Source organism: Alligator sinensis, unplaced genomic scaffold (genome assembly GCF_000455745.1).
Source record: "Alligator sinensis unplaced genomic scaffold, ASM45574v1 scaffold626_1, whole genome shotgun sequence".
NCBI lineage: Eukaryota > Metazoa > Chordata > Crocodylia > Alligatoridae > Alligator > Alligator sinensis.
Window position 1 is genome coordinate 748,005 of NW_005842548.1, and position 19,980 is coordinate 767,984.

General features: G+C 43.4%; 1 protein-coding gene across 1 annotated transcript; it reads right to left on the reverse strand.

The window, feature by feature from the left end:
• Positions 1–4,581: 4,581 nt before the first annotated feature.
• On the reverse strand, positions 4,582–18,050 carry LOC102388538 (ras-like protein family member 11A-like). The gene is made up of 4 exons (XM_006032120.3): positions 17,668–18,050; positions 16,209–16,265; positions 12,518–12,600; positions 4,582–6,556 (listed from the first exon to the last, which is right to left on the reverse strand). Exons 1-4 carry the CDS (start codon positions 17,810–17,812, stop codon positions 6,089–6,091), a joined length of 753 nt encoding a protein of 250 aa, XP_006032182.1. The 5' UTR covers positions 17,813–18,050; the 3' UTR covers positions 4,582–6,088.
• Positions 18,051–19,980: the final 1,930 nt, after the last annotated feature.

The following is a 19,980-nucleotide window of genomic DNA, read 5'->3' on the forward strand; positions in this document are numbered from 1 at the left end:
GATGGCTATAACTCTAGTGAAGTCAGAGGAGTTGCAGTAACTTGTAGCACATCTGAACTTGACCCATTCAGCTCCCTTCTTGGCCTTGAATGTACAGAAATTCAGTTCTGGGGGCTAGGCTCAGCAACCTTTCAAATGTACTTCCGTGACATTCTAGGATTTAGATGAGCTTTCTCTTGGGTGTCTCAGAAATGGGCCCTTTCCCTCTAACTGCCCACTCAGCATCTACTGCAAGGTGAGGGAGAGAATCTGGGGATCTTCCCCTTCTCAGTATAGCCGATATACCTTTGAGAGAGATTTTCGATCCATTATGGGGCCTGTGCAAACAAGGCCTTCCTAGCAGGTTCATCCAGTATCAGTTCCAATTCGCATTACAACTGTGACTAAGACCAAAGCTCAGAAAATTCAGTATACCTACTGTCAATTAGCAATTGTCCTAAACAAAAATCCTGGGTGGGGGCAGTGTGTGTGTGTGTACACGCATGGTGGTGGTTGAAATCTAGATCTCACTTTTCTCCTTTGCTTCCTCCATTAGCATATTCCAAGTATGGTACGTATGGTATATTGCCAGGGTACTGGAGGTGGGCCCAGGTGTTGTGGTTTAAGCCCATCTCAACCATAAATGCAGGAATTGCTCAAGATGTTATAATGCCTACTACTTTTAATCAGAAATGCCAAAGCATATGTAAAGTAGGGGTAAGGAATCTTATTCTTATTTTACTGAACAGGTAAGAGAGGCAGAGAGAAATGTAGAGGTGTTCCCTAGGTCACATAACAAGTCTGTGGCAGATTTGGGAGTAGGGCCCAGCTTGACCCATGCACTGAACCCACTGTTTTGCAAAGGAATCACAAGCAGAATCTACCAGAAATGCAACTGAAAACCACAACAGCGACATCTGTTTGCAGCAACACCAAATAAGAGCAACAACTGCTTCCCAGCAACATTTTGCTGGGAACGATTTTCCCTGTCTTGTAGTCATATGACACTCCCCATAACAGCAACATTTGCTTATGAGGTACAAAGCCGCAGGGTGCCAACATGCTGCTAAGAACAGATATTGACTGTACAGAAAATTTAGTTGTGTCCCAAATACCTGTACAGCCCAAGACCCAATCCTGGAATCATTACAGCTGTGCATAGTGCTAACAGGAGCATTTTGCTTAGTCATTTTCTGACCAAGGTACTTGTTTGGGCAAGTTTCTCCTTTTGAATTATCTTCAGTTCCTGCATAATTCATTTTACCATGAACAATGTGAACACTGAGGAAGATACTGGAGTCTGGGGGTTGCTGCAAAAGGCTGGAAATTAATTACAAATGATACAGTTTGAAAAAAACCCTGAACCACTTGCCCAGCTGTGCAACCTTGGGACAAGACATGGGACTGCTTTGGGCCTGAGTGTGGCCAGCTCCAGCCCCATGGGCTCCGTGCACTGTGCTCCTAACCAACTCTGCATGCTTCATGCAGTATGTGGGGCCGGGGCTAGCACGTGTTGCATGTGGCATGCAGGCCTGTCTGGTATACGCTGAATGTGGTGTACGGGTCCACTCCAAGACCCACAAGCAGCACCACACAGTGGCTTAACAAGTAGAGTTGCTGCCTGGGGCAAACGCTGCAGGGGAGTGAGGGGCACGGGTTCTAAGAGGAGTGGGGGAGGAACAGGATCTCAGAGCTGGGGTGGTTGAGGGAATAGGTTCCCAGAGCAGGCAAGGGGCATGGGATCTGAGAGTGAGGGGAAGGTGGGGGCAGCAGTCTTACCCATGGTGGAAATGCCACAGTCCTGGCTGAGCAGCTGCTGTCACACATGCTTTGCTCACCCCAGCTGCTGTTCTTAAAGCATTAGCAGCCAGGGATTGCCAGGGTGCTAACTCTGGCACCGTTTTTGACTCTTCCCCCGCCCTTCGCGTCATGCTACTGGCACCCTGGGCTTCATGGGCTGGATCTGGCCTGCAGGCAATGTCTTTGACACCCCTGGATTATATCAAAGGGGTTCAGCTGGCTTTACCCTAGTATTCCTGAGTGCAGGATTTGGTCCAATGGCCCCAGTCTGTCTTCTTTCCCTTGTGGACTAAGCACCTACTCTCATTCAATCTTCTTAAAACAGACCACTTCTTTGCAGCCTACTGACACTAATCCATGACTGGGCTCTGAATAACATCTTTGATATCTTATATTAACACTTTCAGGCATTTATTTTTTGGGGAAGCTGGAACTTCTTATCTGTATTGTCCTTTTTTGCCATCCTTAATCAGTCCACTTTGCTTCATCATCCATTTTGTTCTCAGTACTGCTTGAGACCAATGAGACGGTGGCCTGTTTCATATATTTTAGTGCTTAAGAACTGCATCACTAATAAAAATGTTCTGTTCTATTGTCTTCAGCATACGGTATGTACTGGCTCACAACCAGTACTCAAGCTACTGCAGGGTTTCATGTCATCGTTGGTCAATGAACAAAGGAAATCCTATGCCCAATTTTCTGTGACAGAACAAACATTTGCCACGTGTTGCTACTTAGGAGATGACTTAATCATTTCAGGTTTGGGGGGTTTTTATCTACAGTTAGGCTTTCCCCTGCCATTCTTGTTATTTTATATGTAGTAATAATGATGATCTCAAGAGAAGGAATTAGATGATAAGAAATGGAAAAAATGTCAGTTGTTTAAGCATGCACAGAAGCAAGTCCTCATTAAGATATAAAAGTATGAAATGTATGGAGTCTGCTTCTGTACTATGTTGTGAAAACCCTTACTTTTATTGACCTATTTTGAAAATGGGACTTAGGCTCCTAAGTCACTTCAGCTCTTTGGAAAATGTTAGCCCTAACTACCAAATAACACATGATTAGAGCTAAGAGAACAATTTGTAACACAATTTAATGGGATTTGACACCTAACTCCTTTAGGCTCCTTTGAAAATCCTAGTCAGCATCTTAAATTTAGCCCTTTTTTTTTTTTGCAAACTGGAAGCAGTTAATATCCACTACTAAGAGCATCACATGTTTGTTTACTGTTCAAAAGTGTTGGCCAATGCTTTCTGTAATCTGATTCATTTGTGGGGCTGTTTGCTGAATTTTATATTAGAGATTCAATATCTGAGCTGTTACTTAAGGCATTTAAGTAACTGTACTAATGGACACATCATTGCAATGCCTGCAATGAACCAACAAAAAGCTCAATATCAAATTGTTAATTAGCCATGGGGCAAAGTAGAAGTTGTGTGGTATTAGTTACAATCCAGGATTGGATGACCTAAACTTTATAGATTTTTTCTTTTCTGTGTCCATGCAGAATTCATTCTTTCCTTTTAGCCACAAAACTTATTTCCTTACTGTGATAAGAAACTCATTTATGGACTTAAAACTAATTTGAATACAAACTTGCCCAGATGAGGAACCATGCAAAACAAATTAAACAGGATGTAAACGTGGGTGAAGGTGAATCTTGGTGCCTAGCCAATTTAGTCAGTGCTTTCCTTAAATAGGGAAGCAAAATAAATGGCAGCTTTTTCAAGCACTGCACTTTGTTAATACTTATACATGCCAGACTAAACTGACATTCTTAATGCTTGCTGTATGTAAAACCCATTGATTTAGCTTTGCATTATAATTATAGTTCTATTGATATGACTGCATATATATCTATATCTAGATAAAGATATATATACATATAGATATATATACACCACATAAACTCTGTGTGTCTCAATATAATTCACTGAGGTTTATGTCATTTAATGGTCCTGCACATTTCTGGGGCAGCCTGTTAAAAAAAATCATTACATCTTGGCTTTTAGATGCCTATGCCTGGTTGTTTTTCACTCTGCCTTAAGAATGGCATGATGGATGCCTTTGAGTTGTCGATGCTGCCAAAAAATTGCCCAGACCTCACTTATAGTTTCAAATAGCTTTGTTTACTAAAAAAGGCATTGGCTTATATACAGTCTCACCCCTGGCCACCCTAGCATGACTGCTTGTCAGTTAATCTCCTCTGCTTCAAAGATGCCCATAAGAAGCTGTGCGCTGACTAAGACTGGAGCCATGGTTTTCTTAGGCAAGTAATTTTTAACTCAGTAATGTTGCAAAAGCAGCTGAGGCTGCCAAGCCCTCACTGATACTTTCTTTGAAAAATGCAACATAAATCCCTTCTTTCATATCTTCCTGTGAAGCACTAGAGAGAGATGGGACCATGCTTTCATTGCAGGTGAAGCATTGCTCTCTTGGATTAACTCACAAATTCACTTCAAATCATTCATTCCTGGGGCAGCTCTGTGCATGCCAAAGCATCAGGATTATGTTGGATCAGATACAGATATCTACATAGTTACTTAATTTACCCAGAATCCAAACCAGTCACCCAACACTAGAGATCCTGGAGTTCTCTGGAAGTTCGTATTTGCTTTGGATTCCTGTGGTTTGATCCATCTCTTCACTCATAGGCCTTCTCTGCATAGAGTGCATGGCTAATAGAGCAGCTCCTCTGTGGCTCTGCAGATTTACCTTGTTTACACACACATACACACACACTCATATCCAGGCTAATGGCATGTAACAGGCTTGGCTCCTGCTGCTTGGGAAGCAGGCTGAGGATGAATTAACTTTATTTACATGTAACTGGATTTTCTACAAACACTGCTAAGAAAACTAAATCCTATTTTTTAAAAATCATGTGATGAAAGCTACACTGTAAGATGTCCACTCCAAGAAACAAGATGGTAAGATGCTGACAGTGAAGTGCGCGTTGAAAGACTGGTAATGCGGATGCCTCTGAAAGTATTAAGTACAGTCTATTCTTGAGCAGATTTGTCTGCATTTGAGTTTCTGTTAATGCTTGATGGAGGAATTCAGTGTTTCAGAAGCAATCATAGAATCATAGAGAAGTAGGGCTGGAAAGGACTTCCAGAGATCATTTAGTCAACACCCCTACCTGGGGCAGTATCATCCTTATCCAAACCATTCCATAAAAACCACAATCTAAACTCTACATAAGACTATCATCAACCCTGACACAGCACAGACCTAACATCATAACCTGCCACAAATAAAGCAGAAGAACTGTGGCAGCCGATGTCCTGCTTCTATGAAATGTTGTCAATATATGCTCAAAGGATCCTGGATAGAGGGCCATGTCCTTTGCTACAGATGAAGGCAAAAACCCCCATGGTCTGTACCAATCTAAAAATCTAAAAGATCATTGGCAAATTTGGGGCCAAGAAAATAGTGATAAATTCTTCCAACCACAAAAACTGAACACACTAATTTATTTTAATTTGTAAAAGTAATCTTATGAATGAAATGTGACATGTGGGAAGGGCTTGTTTCTCTTTTTTTTAAGGGATGTCATCAACATAAAATCTATTCAGTTAAAAACCCCCCCATAGATTAGAATAGTTTCAGGTACTATGCCTGCCCTGGAATCCCCAGTCCAGTTTTATGATTGTTTTACAACCATACCTCTCTATCTTCTTCATGGCTTTTTTTTCCTTTCTTCCTATCATTTAGAAGAATCCCATTTCACTTGGGTATCACAGAAGAGGAAAGAAGTCAGGTAAGTTTCACTTCCTGAATATAGTCTATTTCATTCTCCTGGTGTTTTGCTTTAACTCACTGGTTGTGTTTGGGAATATTTACATCCCAAAACAACCCCTCCCCCCACAAACACTTCTTTTAATATTAGGAATTAATTGTTTAATTTTAGGCTACTTTTAAAAAGCCCTTTTTAAAAATTGTGTAAGAGTAATGTTGTAGTCATGATGGTCCAGAAATTATGCAAGAGGCAAAGACATGCAAGACATTCGAAAAATTGTCTAACTGTATCCCAGCTCCACAGTTGGTCCAATAAAATATATCATCCTAGAAAATCCTTGCTTCTCATGTCTTTTTTTTTTAAAGGACATAGCTTCTGACCTAACAGTATTTTTTTAAACAAAATTTCTAAGCTTTTGCCCATTGAAGCTCATTCTATAAGTATTGAAGGAATGCAGGATTGTAATCAAGACCTTTAAAAGCCCAATGAACTTATGGAGTTATGGCCCAGAAATATAAAAATACTAGCTTTCTTGTTGGCTTTGCTGAACTACTGTCAGTGCTGTCAAAGGGTGGTGGCAGATTTCCCTTTGGAAGTGAGAGCCTGCTTCAAACGTCTCTTTAAGTCCTGCATGTTTGGAGACTTGGGTCGGATGAGGTGGAGCCCTCTTCGTTTCTCCCCATTGCAGCTCCCAATCATCCTGCTGAGCTCCTGGCAAAGATGCTGGAAGGCCTCCTGCACTCCCTCATAGTTCTCCCGGGCAGACACCTCACTGTAAGTGCCCCCCAGCTCGCTGGCCATCTGGAGACCTTCTTTGGAGGACACCTGCCTAGCTCGCAACAGGTCCCCTTTGTTTGCCATCAGAAGCAGGGGAATGTTGGCATTGGGGTGGATCTTGCGGATGTGCTGGTACAAGGGCCGGATGAGCCGGTAGCTGTTGTAGTCCGTGATGGAATATACAAACACGAAGCCATCTGCCCAGTAGATTGAGCGGTTTATTTGCTCCTGGCAGCAGATGTTGTCATTGTCATCCTGCCATCAAAACAGAGAGGAGAGGTTAGAAAACAGACTGGAGGAAGAGATAGAAACAAGTGATCATCCAGCACTGGTAGCAGGCAATTGCTCCGCTTCACCCTGTGGCTGCTGCTTCATACAGGGACAAAGGCATCTCTGGATGCATCAGCTATTGACACACCAAATTTCTCTGGTGTGTCAATAGATTGATTAATACAATAGAGCAGCACAGATACTAAGACAGAGACTGGGCAGATGTTAAGCAGTTAAAAATGGTCAAAGCATTGATTTTTTTTTTTAAAGATGTTTTTTGTTCTGTGCTGTTCTTGTGCTAATCAGTATTCAGCACCTGCCCTGCTATCAGGGCTGATAAATGGAATCATAAAGGTTAGAACAGAGCCTCTCCTCCCAAAACTGTTAGGTCAGCTATTCTAATCCCACTTATCAAAGTGAAGGATTGTCCCCTACAGGACTTTTCCTAGTGCTTTTTTTCAGTCCAGTGTTTAATGTTTCTAACAAGGGGATTTTATAGATTCCCTGGGGAGGTTCTTTCCCTGTCTGCTAGATCTTGCTGTCAGCAAGTTTCTTGTGCTATTTGGGCTCAAATTTACCTTGGAATGGGTTACTTTTTCACGTGACTGATTACTTGAACTGCAAATAAACAGGGCCCTGTTGCTGCTTACTCTCTCTGAGAGGTAACAGAGCTCCTAATTCCTGTTACCTGCCTTTTGTGTCATATATTTCACTGTCCAGTTGTGCCCATAGCCACATCATTGCTCCTAACCAGATACAAACAGCAATCACCAATTCATAGGAATTCAGTGTGTTGCAAGACAAGATCAAGTCCTTACTCAAGATGAGATCTTTTGAATTAATCCATTGCTTTGTATATCCTCCTTGGGCTGTGACTCCATTAGATAGGGAGATCAGCCTCATGGATTATTGCCTGGTATGCTTGGATTGATAAAATGTTCCTGCTCATATTACAGCAGAAATTCTTAACCTGGGTGCCAGGCACCCAGGGTGCTGCAAGATCCTTTGAAGGGTGCCACAAAAAGTGTGAGGAGGTAAGCAGACAATGGCGGGCCAGGATCTCTTTGTCTAGCCATTCCCCTGCCCTCCCCCACACCTAACCTGGCCCCTCTGCAAGGAGGTAAGCGCAATAACAAATGAGCTTTTGAAATGGGGGGTGCCACTCAGTTCACAAAAGTAATGGAGGGGAGCCTTGAGTCTAGTGAGGCTGAGAACCTCTGTATTACAGGCTCTTTGGAACCAATATGCAAGTCCTTGTAATGTCTTCCATTATGGGCCAGACCCTACAAGGTGCTAGGTACACTCAGGTGTTACTGAAGCCAGAGGAAATTAAAAGCTCTTGGAGCCTTGCCCTCAGTATACAGCCACATCTTTTTATTACTGGCTAATTCTATTCTGGAAACCTTACACAACAGCAGTTGGACATAGGGCAGGCATTTTGAGTCTGGTCCAAAGCCCATCAAATGTTTGTGGGCCAATATGAATAATTTTCCCAGTACACAATGGTGTTGAAGATACTCAGCCAGCAAATTGGCTGGAAGGAAGTAGGACTTGTAGGCCAGACCCAGCCTAACAGGCTGGATGGGCTTTTCCTGAAGGGAAAAAAAAAAAAGAAGTCACTCCAAAATAAAGTAGAACGCTAATGATCCTCCTTGCCAGTAAGGGCATGCCTGTGCTGTTTCCATGGGGCTCCTGAGGGTGTTGTAGAGAAACATGTGCAATCCACCCTCTGCAGCTTTCAAAGGTGGAGACAAGGCAGTGAAGCTGCCTTGAGAGTGTTTGTTGCTGCTTTTGAGATCTCGGTCTCCAACAAGCTTGAGAGCAGGGGTGGCCCAGGGCCCTCTCAGGACAGCTTTGCTACCTCATTTGTGAATGTTTGGTATGCATGGAGCAGGAGCAGGTGGGCTGGACATGATTCTCAATGGTTTTCGCAAGTGTGCTGGGGAAGTGGTATAGACATAAACCACTCTCTTGTCCTATCTGTCACTCAGGTGGTTGCTCTCTTTCTCTTTCCCTCCTGCATGAAACACCTGGAAAAACACTGACACTTGTGCTTACAGATACTGTCAAATGAAAGAGCAAACCTTTGTCAGAAATGTTCAGACTTGGCTGAACGAAGTTAAGACCCTTCACCCTCCCTGCAGCTTCCCTTGACTTCAGTCGGATTTGTTTGTGCTCAGCACTTCCCCAAAACAGTGCACCTAATTTTATCTAAGCACCTAAATATGGATTTAGGCAGCCCAACTCTGGGCACTTGGGGTGCAAATTGATGGGTAAAATGCATTATGTCACAGCTGATCCCTCGGGCAGTAAGAGAACAAAAAGCCATGCTTTAGAGGGAGAGTTTTTCCAGACCCATAAATAGTTAAAGGCCCAGAGTCAATGGGAGTTCAGTGCCTAAGTGGCCTTTGTGCCTGTGAAAACCTTCCTATGGGTTTAGAACCCTGTGAGCTTGGAGGCTGACACAGAAAATGTATTAGCCCTCTGCCCCTTCCAGCTCACACGGCCATCACGCTGGAGCTCAAATTATTTTTGGATGTCTCTAGCACAGGTTGCCCAGAACAATATCACCATTCCAGTGGCACCCTGGTACTTTCTTCCCTGTGCACTAGGGGTTACTGTATTTATGGACCACCTCTACATGGAACGCAACTTTCAGGTTATTAGAACAGGTCCCTACTTATGTGAAATGAGTTTCTGGGTCTAAATTCAGTTTCTAGGGAACAGGAAAACCACACCTAGAATGAACAAATCCTGACTCTGGCCATTTCACTTGAGATGAAAAGAAGTGCTATCTCCCCTGATGCCTCAGAGCAGCACACTGGCCTGGCATGGTGTGGGGAGAGGGAGGCCTGTCTGTATTAATTTGTCATCCTTTTTTGTCCCTTTGCTCCCCATCCACCATAAAATTAAATTGGGGGGGGGGGGGGGGGGGGGAGACAAAACTTGTTATAAAAAAAAAAGGGTTGGGGGGGGGGGGTGGGAATAACCTAATTGCTATAAACAAATATTTGAAAATGTCCTTAGAAAAAAAAATGCATGCAGAAAACTTTAACAAGCAGAAGTTCTCAGTTGCTACAGCTCAGTCCAGACAGCAGTGAGATGGATGTGGTAATCCTCAGTGGAATGCTTTATTCAGGAAAATCAAAGAGTAACAAGCTGTATTTTTGTTTTATGAGAATGTCTCCTAAAAAATGAGTTTTGAAACATGCACTTTTACTAGCCATGTGTGGTTCAGGCTCCAATTAATCATCAAACAAGCCCAGTTATCTATTTGCTTCTGGTTTTTTTAAACATTAACATTTCCGGTGTGGTTAGAAGCTTGAGTAAATGCAGAAATCACTGCACCCGGCTCACGAAGTGCAAACAGCTCACTGCTGCTTAAGGATCTAATCAGAAAACACATAAACACGGCCTAGTCAAACACGTTCTCATGCTGGCTCAGTTCAGCAACAAACCCTTAAAATCACTTCATAGACATCAGTTGATGCAAACAAGAGATTCAAGATAAGCAGCTTCTGTGGGAACTGTTGAAACAGGGCAGGCCTTTAACTGGGACAAAGGACATGAAGCTCTCCCTAATGATATTAAAAACAGGGTTGGATGAGGTGCCAAATCTGAAAATGTATCTTACATCTGAGGAGAAAGGGAGAAGTAAATGTTCCTCATTCCTCTGTTGTGGGGAGGGAATGAAAGAGGGATTCTCTTTACAAGGTGCTTATCATGCTTTCCTGGTGACACTACCTAATTCCTGTCAATAGGGTCAATAGACTCACCTCCACACCCAGGTAACACAAATTCTACCAGTTAAATCTACCTATTTTGAGGTTAAGTGGGGCAGAAGACATTTGACGGACTCCTACATAGTCATGAATTACATTCTCTGAAAATATGAGAAGCTAGATTTGTTTTATAATATTTTTTAGTAAACCAACTGTGCAGTTGGTGGAGATGTTAGACACGTCTTTGGGCAAAAAATGCCCTTCCTCTGGTCTGGGAAAGAAGCAGACACTACCTAAGCTTAAATACCAGTGAGAGCAGTTTAAGTCTATTAACTTTTTGTGACAAGTACCTTCTGGCTTGGATAGGATAGCTCGTTCATGCCCACTGGAAAATCATGGGTTCAACTGAGCTCAAAACTCTGCAAGTTCAGGCTCTGTTTATCTCTGGCAGAAATGTAAGGTGCATGCATTTTTATTCTTGTTCTGCTCACTTAGGAGCTCTAGGAATAGAGCAAGAAGTCCTTTCAAAACCAAATACTATTTCATAGTGCGAGCTTCTGCCTCATTAGAAAAATACACTGCTTTAAAATGATATTTCTCTGGGGAAAATGCTGGTTTAACCATTTGATGATTTTGCTCACCCCCCAAAACCTGACAAAGCCTCTAGCATGTTTTGGAAGGTTTCATGAAACGTAAGACATGGCTGGTTCCACTTTTGCCTGCTTTTTGGCAGGGTAAATAATGTATTATGTAGAATGACTGGCAGACACCCCCCCGTCACGTGCTACAAGGCATTAGAGAACAATGAATATGATTAGGACTTTTGGCTTTTAATTTAAACCAACTTTTAGCAATCAAAGAAAACGAAAATGGAAACCCAGGGTGCATGAGGTTTCCATTTCCAGGTCTAGAAATTTCAGGTGGGCATGTGCAAATTCACCAGGATCTTTAGGTGCTTGACTTGATACAGACTGAGGCAGAGAATGAGCTTTTCTGGGAGGCCAGATCTGTGTTCATTTAAACCTGAGTTTTGAGTTGGTTCAAACCAAAGTTGTGGCTTTTGTCTGACAATGATGAAAAGACACGTAATTTTGACCCAAAATCTCATGAGATATGTATCATTCAAGGAAAGAAAATCTCACTGAATTAGCAGTTCTGTGCAAATGTTACCATCCTGTTCTGCCTCCAGATCAGATCCCCAAGAACAGAACCCACCTCTTTTGGATCTGCTTAGAAATTAACTTGTAGGGACATGATTATAGCCACAAATTATATCTGTTATTTCCTGAAATCTTGTGGGGAAGTGCACGTGAAGGGGCTTGTACACTCCAAGTGCCTGAGTAGAAAAAGACCGATAAATACTAACATTAGAAGCACCCCCACTAGCACTTAGTATAGTTGCTATAAAGACTTTTCCCTCAGAAAATAGAGGGCTGCCTATGGAAAAGAGATTCTGCTTGGAGGACAAGAAGGGTCTGACCTGAGCATCCGGGTCAGGCACTGGGCTGTTGAGAACTTTCTGCTCATTCAGAGACAGGAGCGCCTGGGCAGCAAATAGTTCAAGCAAATAGATCAAGCCAGCAATTTTGCTCCTATTCAACCTTGGGCTGCACAAAACCATATTATACACTTGTTCTGGCTCCCTTAAGGGGTGATTTTTGGTAAGACAGAGGTCATCCCAGTGGGAAAGGTCACACTTAGAGCTGAGTTTCTGGCTCAGACATATCTCTTCTCATGGTGAGAGTTACACATTGAAGAGACACAAATGTTGGCAATGTTGAATACAGACATTAACTGTGTTCTAAAGCTGGGCTGTCCAACTTCTAAGCCCAGAGGGCCACATCAGTTGTGGGGGACACCTGCTACACAAGCTACCAGCCAAGGCTCAGGCCACTGGGTTGTGCACCACAAGGACACTCCTCCTACTCTCTGCTGCACCCTGTGCCCAGGCTGGCACCTTCGCCTCATCGCTGCACTGTGTGGACATGTTCCCACCCTGCACCCCCATGCAGAGTGCTGTGCTGCCCTGCTCCTTGGAGCAGAGACAGGAATCAGCAGCCAGAGGAAGGATGGGGAACCCAGATACTCTGTCTGTGTTGCAGCTGGAGCAGTGTGGGAAGCAGTGGCTTGGCAGGAGCCCAGAGGGTGCAACTTAACCACTCGCGGTCCTCATGGGTCATTCAACCCTGTTCTAAAGTACAGATACATCAAGCAGAGTTTTTACCTCCAGTGAGACAAAAGGGGTATCCTGCACCTGTAAGGAGATCTGCTCTCCGTCTATGGTGAATTTTCTTGAATACAAGGCTCCTGGTAGAAAAATAAGATGATGAGAGACAGCACATATAAAGAGTCAGTCCAATCAACATCTACTATTTCAGCTTCTAAAGACATAAATGGGATTTAGGCTCTTGCTAGGCCTTGAAAGAGAGATAAGTTTCCTCCTGTGTTGTGTGAATTTTTATCACAGTAACATTGTATTGTAACTGTTCCTTAACTGGACATTCATCGCCCTGGGCTGTATTAGTTTTTTTTCTTTGTGAGCTATTTTATGGATGGAACAATCAGGCCAGACTATTTCATGTGAGATGTTAAAAAAGCTATAGAATTATTTCAAATCCAGAATCTATTCCTGATGGCAGCAAACACTGGCCTACAGTTTCTCGGGCAACTCACATTATGGCCTGCTGTGTGCCTGCGATGGTCTGGTAGATGCCTCTTTCCCCAGGTCTATTATTCCTTTTGGAACAAGAGAGAAACCCCTGAGTGAAATATTTGTGCCCACTTTAAATTGGTCATCAGTCCAATAGTGTCACCTTTTTGCAGTGGTGCTAGGTTGTATTTTTAATTGCCATCCAAAGTATCAAGGAAGATATGTTAGTTTTCCATGCATTTCCACTGGAAGTGAAAGAGAAAGTATGTTGGATACACAGAGTACTGGAAATGGAGCACATGACTAGATTTTAAGGTGTCAGAGCTGAGGTTTTGGTGTTGGGATCTGCAGAACTTGAGCAGTCAGAGTTTGGCTTGAAGGCCCCCCCAAGCAGGAGTGACTACAGGTCCATGTTCTTCCATTTTATCTAAGCCACTTTGGCTCTGGGGGCAACACCTGGATACAAGTTTGCCAGCTTGGCAAAGCTCTTATCAAGACTATTAATATTAGGAGCAGAGGTGTAAGAAGCAGGCCTGCACCCTGGGCAAACCCTGTGGGACGGCAGGGAGCAGGGCATGGTTCTGAGAGCTGGGAGTGCGCAGGTCTGACTGTGAGGAGGGAGGGGGTCTTCCCCATGTGGGAACTCCAAAACAGTCCCCAGCTGCTCTGCAGCTGCCACTGCTTGCTCTGCCCTCCCCAGCTCTTGCTTTTAGAGCAGCAGCATCAGGGTGTCAGTGCACTGGTTGCTGCTGCTGCAAGAGCAATGCTGTGGGGCATCTCTTGCTACTGGGTCGCAGACCCCACGGGGTTGGGGATAATGTTTGTGCCCCTTCTAAGTGAGCACCTGGTGCTGGTATCCTGCTCCTCCATCCCTAGTTATGCTGCTGATTTAGGGTTTGAAGTGCAGGTCCAAAAAAGACTTAGGTTCTGGCTGTGTGACACATTCATGGCTATCAGGATGACAGCTTTGGAGATTGAAGCCTCTTTGTTGATCTTTAGAACAGTGTGGACCAAACTTTTTGGCAGGTGTGCCATATACTAGCCCTGCACCTTCCCCAGTTGCCAATCTGACCCCTTTCCCATACCGAATCTGTTGCTCTTTCTACTCTCTGCCTTGTGCTTTCTGCCTGATTTGCTACTCTGCTTTCTTCTCTCTGCCCTATCCACCATTGTGCTGCCTGTTCCCTCACTGGTATGCTTCATGCCACACACAGAGGCTACCCCTGGTACTCCTGCTGCAGGTTGGCAACCCCTGTTTTTAGAACATAACACTAGGTACATCGAGGACTGCAGCCACCACATTGATCAGTCTGGAACACTTTGCACTGACCCAATACAAGTGCCTTAGTGGTTTGTTTCATCCAGACCTGGAGGTATCCCCTTGCCAGGAAAGGAGTGAGTTCAGTCTTAGAAACATAGAATCATAGAAAATGAGGGTTGGAAGGAACCTCAAGAAGTCATCTAGTCCAACCGCCTGCTCAAACCAGGACCATTCATTCCTAAGTAGATCATCCCAGCCAAGGCTTTGTCTAACCCGGTCTTAAAAGCCTCCAAGGATGGAGAATCTGCAGCCTCTCTGGGTAACCTGTTCCAGTGTTTTACTACCCTCTTCCTAATATCTACCCTAAACTTCCCTTGCTGCAACTAGAGACAGTTGCTCCTTGTTCTGTCCTCTGCCACCACTGAGAACAGTCTCCAGCTCCATCCTCTTTCAGACCCCCCCTTCAGGTAGTTGAAGGCTACTATTAAATCTCATCACAGTCTTCTCTTCTCCAAACTAAATAAGCCCAGTTCCCACAGCCTCTCCTTATAAGTCACCATGGCTCATTCATAAGTCTTCACGGCTCATTCAGTTCTTGGCCTCAGTTCAGACCACTAACAAGGAGAATAATTAGGGCCACCAATATATTGCCCCTGTAAGAATAATCTCTTAACATTTGGTTCACAGAAACAGGTGGTTTTGTTCCAGCGGAAAAAAAAAGCTGAGCTCACAGAAATGTCCATGATGTGAGGAAATTTGCCAAGGCAAAGTTCAGTGCATCTGATCCAACATTAAAACTCTGCCTTTTGAAACAGTGTTGGATGAGTAGCCTCTCTGTGAGCACTTCAGAAATAGAGCAGATGTTAAGGTGGAATTGTGCTTTAGGGGAAGAGGCCTTCCCCAAAGCCAAACATACTATTTCTGCTCTATCATGCATAGACAAAAAAGGGGAGGGTGCTTCCAGAAAGTGACTGTGTTCTGCCTTATATCCAGTTGCAGGACAACAGTCACATGGTTACAGATATATTACCACCCACTTCAGATCCTTGTTTCTATTGCAGGATGACTGTTTGGCTGGTAACTTAATGGGAAAAGCATGGAGTTCTCAGCAATATCTCTGATAAAGATCTTGCAAAACCCAGGGGTCTAAATCGATTGACAGTGTCTTGTAAGAAAGTGAAGGAAAACATAAAGTAGCAGTTCAAACACTGAGCTATCAAGGCTCCTTGGGGTCAGCGGAAAAGGGCAGTCACTAGTTGGAGGGATCAAAAGCTTCTGGTTTCGCCATCCTTATATCTGACTCATCCATCTGAACTCAAGATGCATCTCCAAAACAAAACATTTACAAAGCCTTTAGTTTGAATCCAGCCTCACCCAGTAACTTACCCAATACTGACTGGCCTGTGTGTGAGCAGTGCTAGTGGATTTTGTATTGCACAGGTCTCTGGCCCTTACAGGGTTCAATAGGTCTGAGATGTTTCCTGCAGGTTATGCTTGAACAACCTAGCTAGCAGACCCAGGACAGCTTGCACTGCTACTGTACTAGCATATGGGCACAGGCCTCTGATTTAGCCATTCCTCACCTCACCCTCCCAACCCAGCACTGACATACTCAGCCCACGATATAAAACAATTGGCTTGCTTACACACCCTGTGTGATTCCACTGACTTCAGTGGGGTGTATAAGCAGGGTAGCATCCAGCCTCCATTGTTCAGTCAATTTATAAAGCATTCTTTAAATTCTGCTTTTCAATAAAGGTGTGTCCCCCTGTGAATCTTTTTTCTCTGATCCTTTTCCATCAGGGTGGGAAAAAATGTAGGCTAAAAGGATCATAAATAATGAGACTTTGATTTATTGTTTTCATAGCCGGAGGCAATTAACTGAAAATATGTGCCTCGTGGACATCTGACAGTGTTTGGCTTTTCTGTAACATGCAGCGGTTGCAAAATACAGTAGTTTGAAATGGAATCCATCTGTAATGCTGCAAGAGGAAGCAGACTCACCAGTATTGGGCTCGTAGTCTCCAATAAATCTTTTAGTGAGAAAGCGCACCACCAGGGCTGCAAAACAAGGTAAAAAGATGGGTCTTTAATCTAAATTGAGATCGATCTTTGCAAAATGCATATAATGCCTTCCTGGCAGACCTGCTACAGGATCAGGCTTAACTTTTGTCACTGTTGCGTAAATACTACCCTGAATAGACCTGTCTTTGTCCACCTAGAAAATGATTTGGACCAGGCTCCAATGCATGACAGCACCTTGCACCACAAGCTGTCTCTTGGGTGTCAAGGGGTGAGTGATAGAGTAAGACTATAAGGCTATCTCAATTCGCCACTTGCATTGAAGATAAGAAATTAAAGGAGAGCAAAGTCTTACAATACTCTGACTACTTACAATGCCAAAGGTTAAGATCTAGATTGTGCTATATTAGAGGCCAGATTGATCTAAGGATTCCTTCTGGCCTTAAAAATCTATGCATCTATTAATGTCATCCACTGAACAAATTGCATATGGTGTGCACAAAGTGATCATTTTGCGGTAAATTAGGACTTTTCACTCATCTTAATTTGTGAAAGCTTCATGAAGCCTTGGGTTCGAAAGCCGGAAGAAACATTTTTCTCTCATTTGATCTCCCTTTTAAGAAGTACAATCTCTTTTATCCTAATAGTAACTTACATTTCCATATTGCCTTTCATCCCCACAGATCACAAATTAGTTGGTGAAATTAATCTACTGGCCTGTAAATGAGAAGTCTGATGCTGCAGATAGCATTGTCTCAGACTTCATTTATAACAGTCATTTCTGTCACTATTGATATGCTGGTTAACTTGGCTATCTTTGATGGGTTGATTCCTATTTCTATACAAAAGTGGTTTCTTCAAATCCAAATCAACTACAGACTTTACTGAGGGCTAGTAGGTACTCATACAGTAAAACAAAGTCTGGCTTTACAACATGTGGCTTTGTTGAGAAATCACAAAACCCATGCTCCGAAATTACAACTCAAGTTTCTCTCACTTAGTTTCCCACTCTCCCTATGGAAAGCAATGTGGAAAATGTCAAGTCTTTTTAGAGTACAATTTCTCCATAGACCTCAAAGCGCTTTACAACAGGAGGAGAAACGGTATTACTACTGTCTATCTGAAAGGGAAGCTGCGGCACTGAGCAGTGAAGTGACTTGTACAAGGTCACACAGTAGATCATTTGCAGAGCTGAGAACTGCGAGCAGTGTCCTGACACCTAGCTCAGCACCTTGTACACTAGAGGCAACGCACCACCTCACCTTTGATCTTTCTCTGATCATCTGACCTGCTACCAAAAAGAACATTTTTCAAATTGCAATTAAAAGCTTATCAGCTATTATGTGTGAAGTATATACAGCTTTGGATTAATCTGACCATAAAATATAAACCCAGGGGTATTGCAAATACAGCAGAAAGCAGGATTACTTTGTGGACTTACCTGTCTTGCCAACGTTGCTGCCACCCAGTACAACGAGCTTGATGATTTTGTTGGGCACACAGTCCAAAACAGGATACTCTGGTATGGGAAGCAAAATGAAGTTAGCAGAATACTGTGACATAGTATTCTGAGAGATGAGACGCATGCCAGAAACAAGAGCTGATCAAGTCTAGTGGGAGTTGGGGGAGAAGAGAGGGAAAATAGCTTCTTTCCTTCTTTTGGCAGTCAATCCTTGGAAAAAGAAGTCCTCTCATTTCATTTAAGTAGCTTTGCAGAAGGATATCTGAGCAGCTGGCCTCCTCTTTCCAACGGCTGCTCAGACAGCAACTTTGCAAAGCAGAGGGAAACTTTTTGATCAACCCCAGTGAAAACTGACTCCTACATTCCTCAGCCAATCAGAAGTCAAAACATGACATTCCACTAGATGGGGTAGAAAGTGTGCGCCTCACATGAACCACACGCCCTCCCCTGCTTTATCTTCCTTCACTGCCTCTTTTACATGCTGGACTGTAGCTCTTTGCTGAGAAGACATCCTTCTATGTTTTCAGTCTTCATGGTGCTCGCTTCCAGCAAGATACTGTCAGTGGTGTTTGGGCAAGTTCCATTCAGGATAATTCTACCTTGTCTGTCGAAACACCCTCTGGATTTTCAATTGGATCCAGCGTTCTCTGTTGCTCTCGCAGACTGCAAGATTCAGATTGTGAACCTGGATCCTTTAAAGTGGATGGACTCTTTTTTTGCATAGCAAGAAGTACTGAAGTGTAAATACCTAGGGTTGGTATCTTGCAAGTTTTCCAAGAGGAGCAGCTTTAGATCTTTAGAAATTACTTGATCTAAAAAATAATAGGAATGCTTTTTCATTCTTATCATCTAAGGACAGCCTCATTTTGCTGATAAAGATACTTTTTTAACAGGCTCTAGTCCACACTGGAACGTTGCAATGAGAACTTTGTCCCATCGGAATATAAGCCACTTTTTATGTTGTGGCCCAGCTATTTTAATGAAGATTTTAAAGTGAATTTAGTGGTGGCGATGCACTACCAACCTTAGAATCAAAATGGGCCTAAGCAGACCTGTATGCTGGTGCCGAGCCCAGCCTGGCGGATGAGGAAGGAAGCAATGTGCCAAGGAAGCCCAGTGCAGCTTGGGGCAGCCCAAACTTGCTCTCTGGCTACAAAGGTCTGTTTGGATGGTGATGGAGCCAAGAAATAGCCAGAGTGTCAGCCTACAGCAGCCACAAGCCTCTCCTGTCCCTGTAAGAGAAGAGGGGGCTAAAACCTGCTATGCCAGATCTATCTGCCAAAAAGGCCTCCTAGGCCAGGAGCATTCCCCAGCTTGCAGCTTCCTTCAATCACAGCCTCTATATGAATTCTACCTAGAGTAGACTCAGGGGCGTGACTTTGGAGCAGAGTGAAAAATCAGGCCTCAGCCTTGGATGCCAGTGCTTTTCTTAGTGCAGTGTGTGTCAGATTTCCAAAGGGCTCCCTTTCCACTGAGATGCTGCAATACACAGTCAGGTTTTCAAAAGCACTCAGCATGCCGGGGGCCTGCTGGGTACAGAATTCTTGAAGATCCAGCTGTGGTTCACAGCGGTCCTATAAAGTAAGGACAGGAATGAAGAGATGCGTGGGCCTGGCACTTAGCTTAGCTGAGCCTCAGTTTTTATGCTCTTAGTGACTTTCTAAATAATATTTGCACTGAATTGCTATGCCAGCACCATGTATTATTGTTTCTTAATCTGCCATTGACTAAACCCTCACCCACTCCAGATCTCTGAATGTGAATTTGCTTTCAGATCCTCACAAACCTCTAATTTCACAGGAAATTTTCCAACACAGTTGGTCTAATTAGTCTAAGCTGGAAGTGTAGTGATACTCAGGCCAAAGGCACAAGGGCAGTCATTTATTCGTATGGAATACAGCAACCAAATGAAAAAATGAGCTATAAACAATCTATAGACAACCCATAAACAATGGTGCTAAGAGATGAGGCTTGAGTGACAATATTAGATTTGATATCCATTGCAAAGCATCATCAGTAGCCTGGTGCCAGTCTTTAATGAGACCATTAAAATGATAAATAGCACACTCCTCCATGATGTGTGCTATAGTTTGGATTTCACCACACTCCCTAGGGCAGTGATTCTCCACCATGGTGCCGCAGCACCTTGGAGGTTCTTAAGATCCTCTAAGGGTGCCCTGGGATGCCATGTAATGTTAGCACTGTTAAGGTGTGCAAACATGATTCTCAAGATGAACCCAGAGATTTCAAATAAAGCCGAAATCCATAGTGTCATAGTTTCATAGCAGCTAG

Excerpts from the sequence above, each read along its gene's own strand:
- LOC102388538 (XM_006032120.3), bottom strand. The coding sequence starts at position 17,812 with ATGCGTCTCATCTCTCAGAATACTATGTCACAGTATTCTGCTAACTTC. Across the intron at positions 16,266-17,667 it reads CAGCAACGTTGGCAAGACAG|CCCTGGTGGTGCGCTTTCTC; the intron begins GTAAGTCCACAA and ends CTTGTTTTGCAG. Across the intron at positions 12,601-16,208 it reads AGACTACGAGCCCAATACTG|GAGCCTTGTATTCAAGAAAA; the intron begins GTGAGTCTGCTT and ends TTTTTCTACCAG.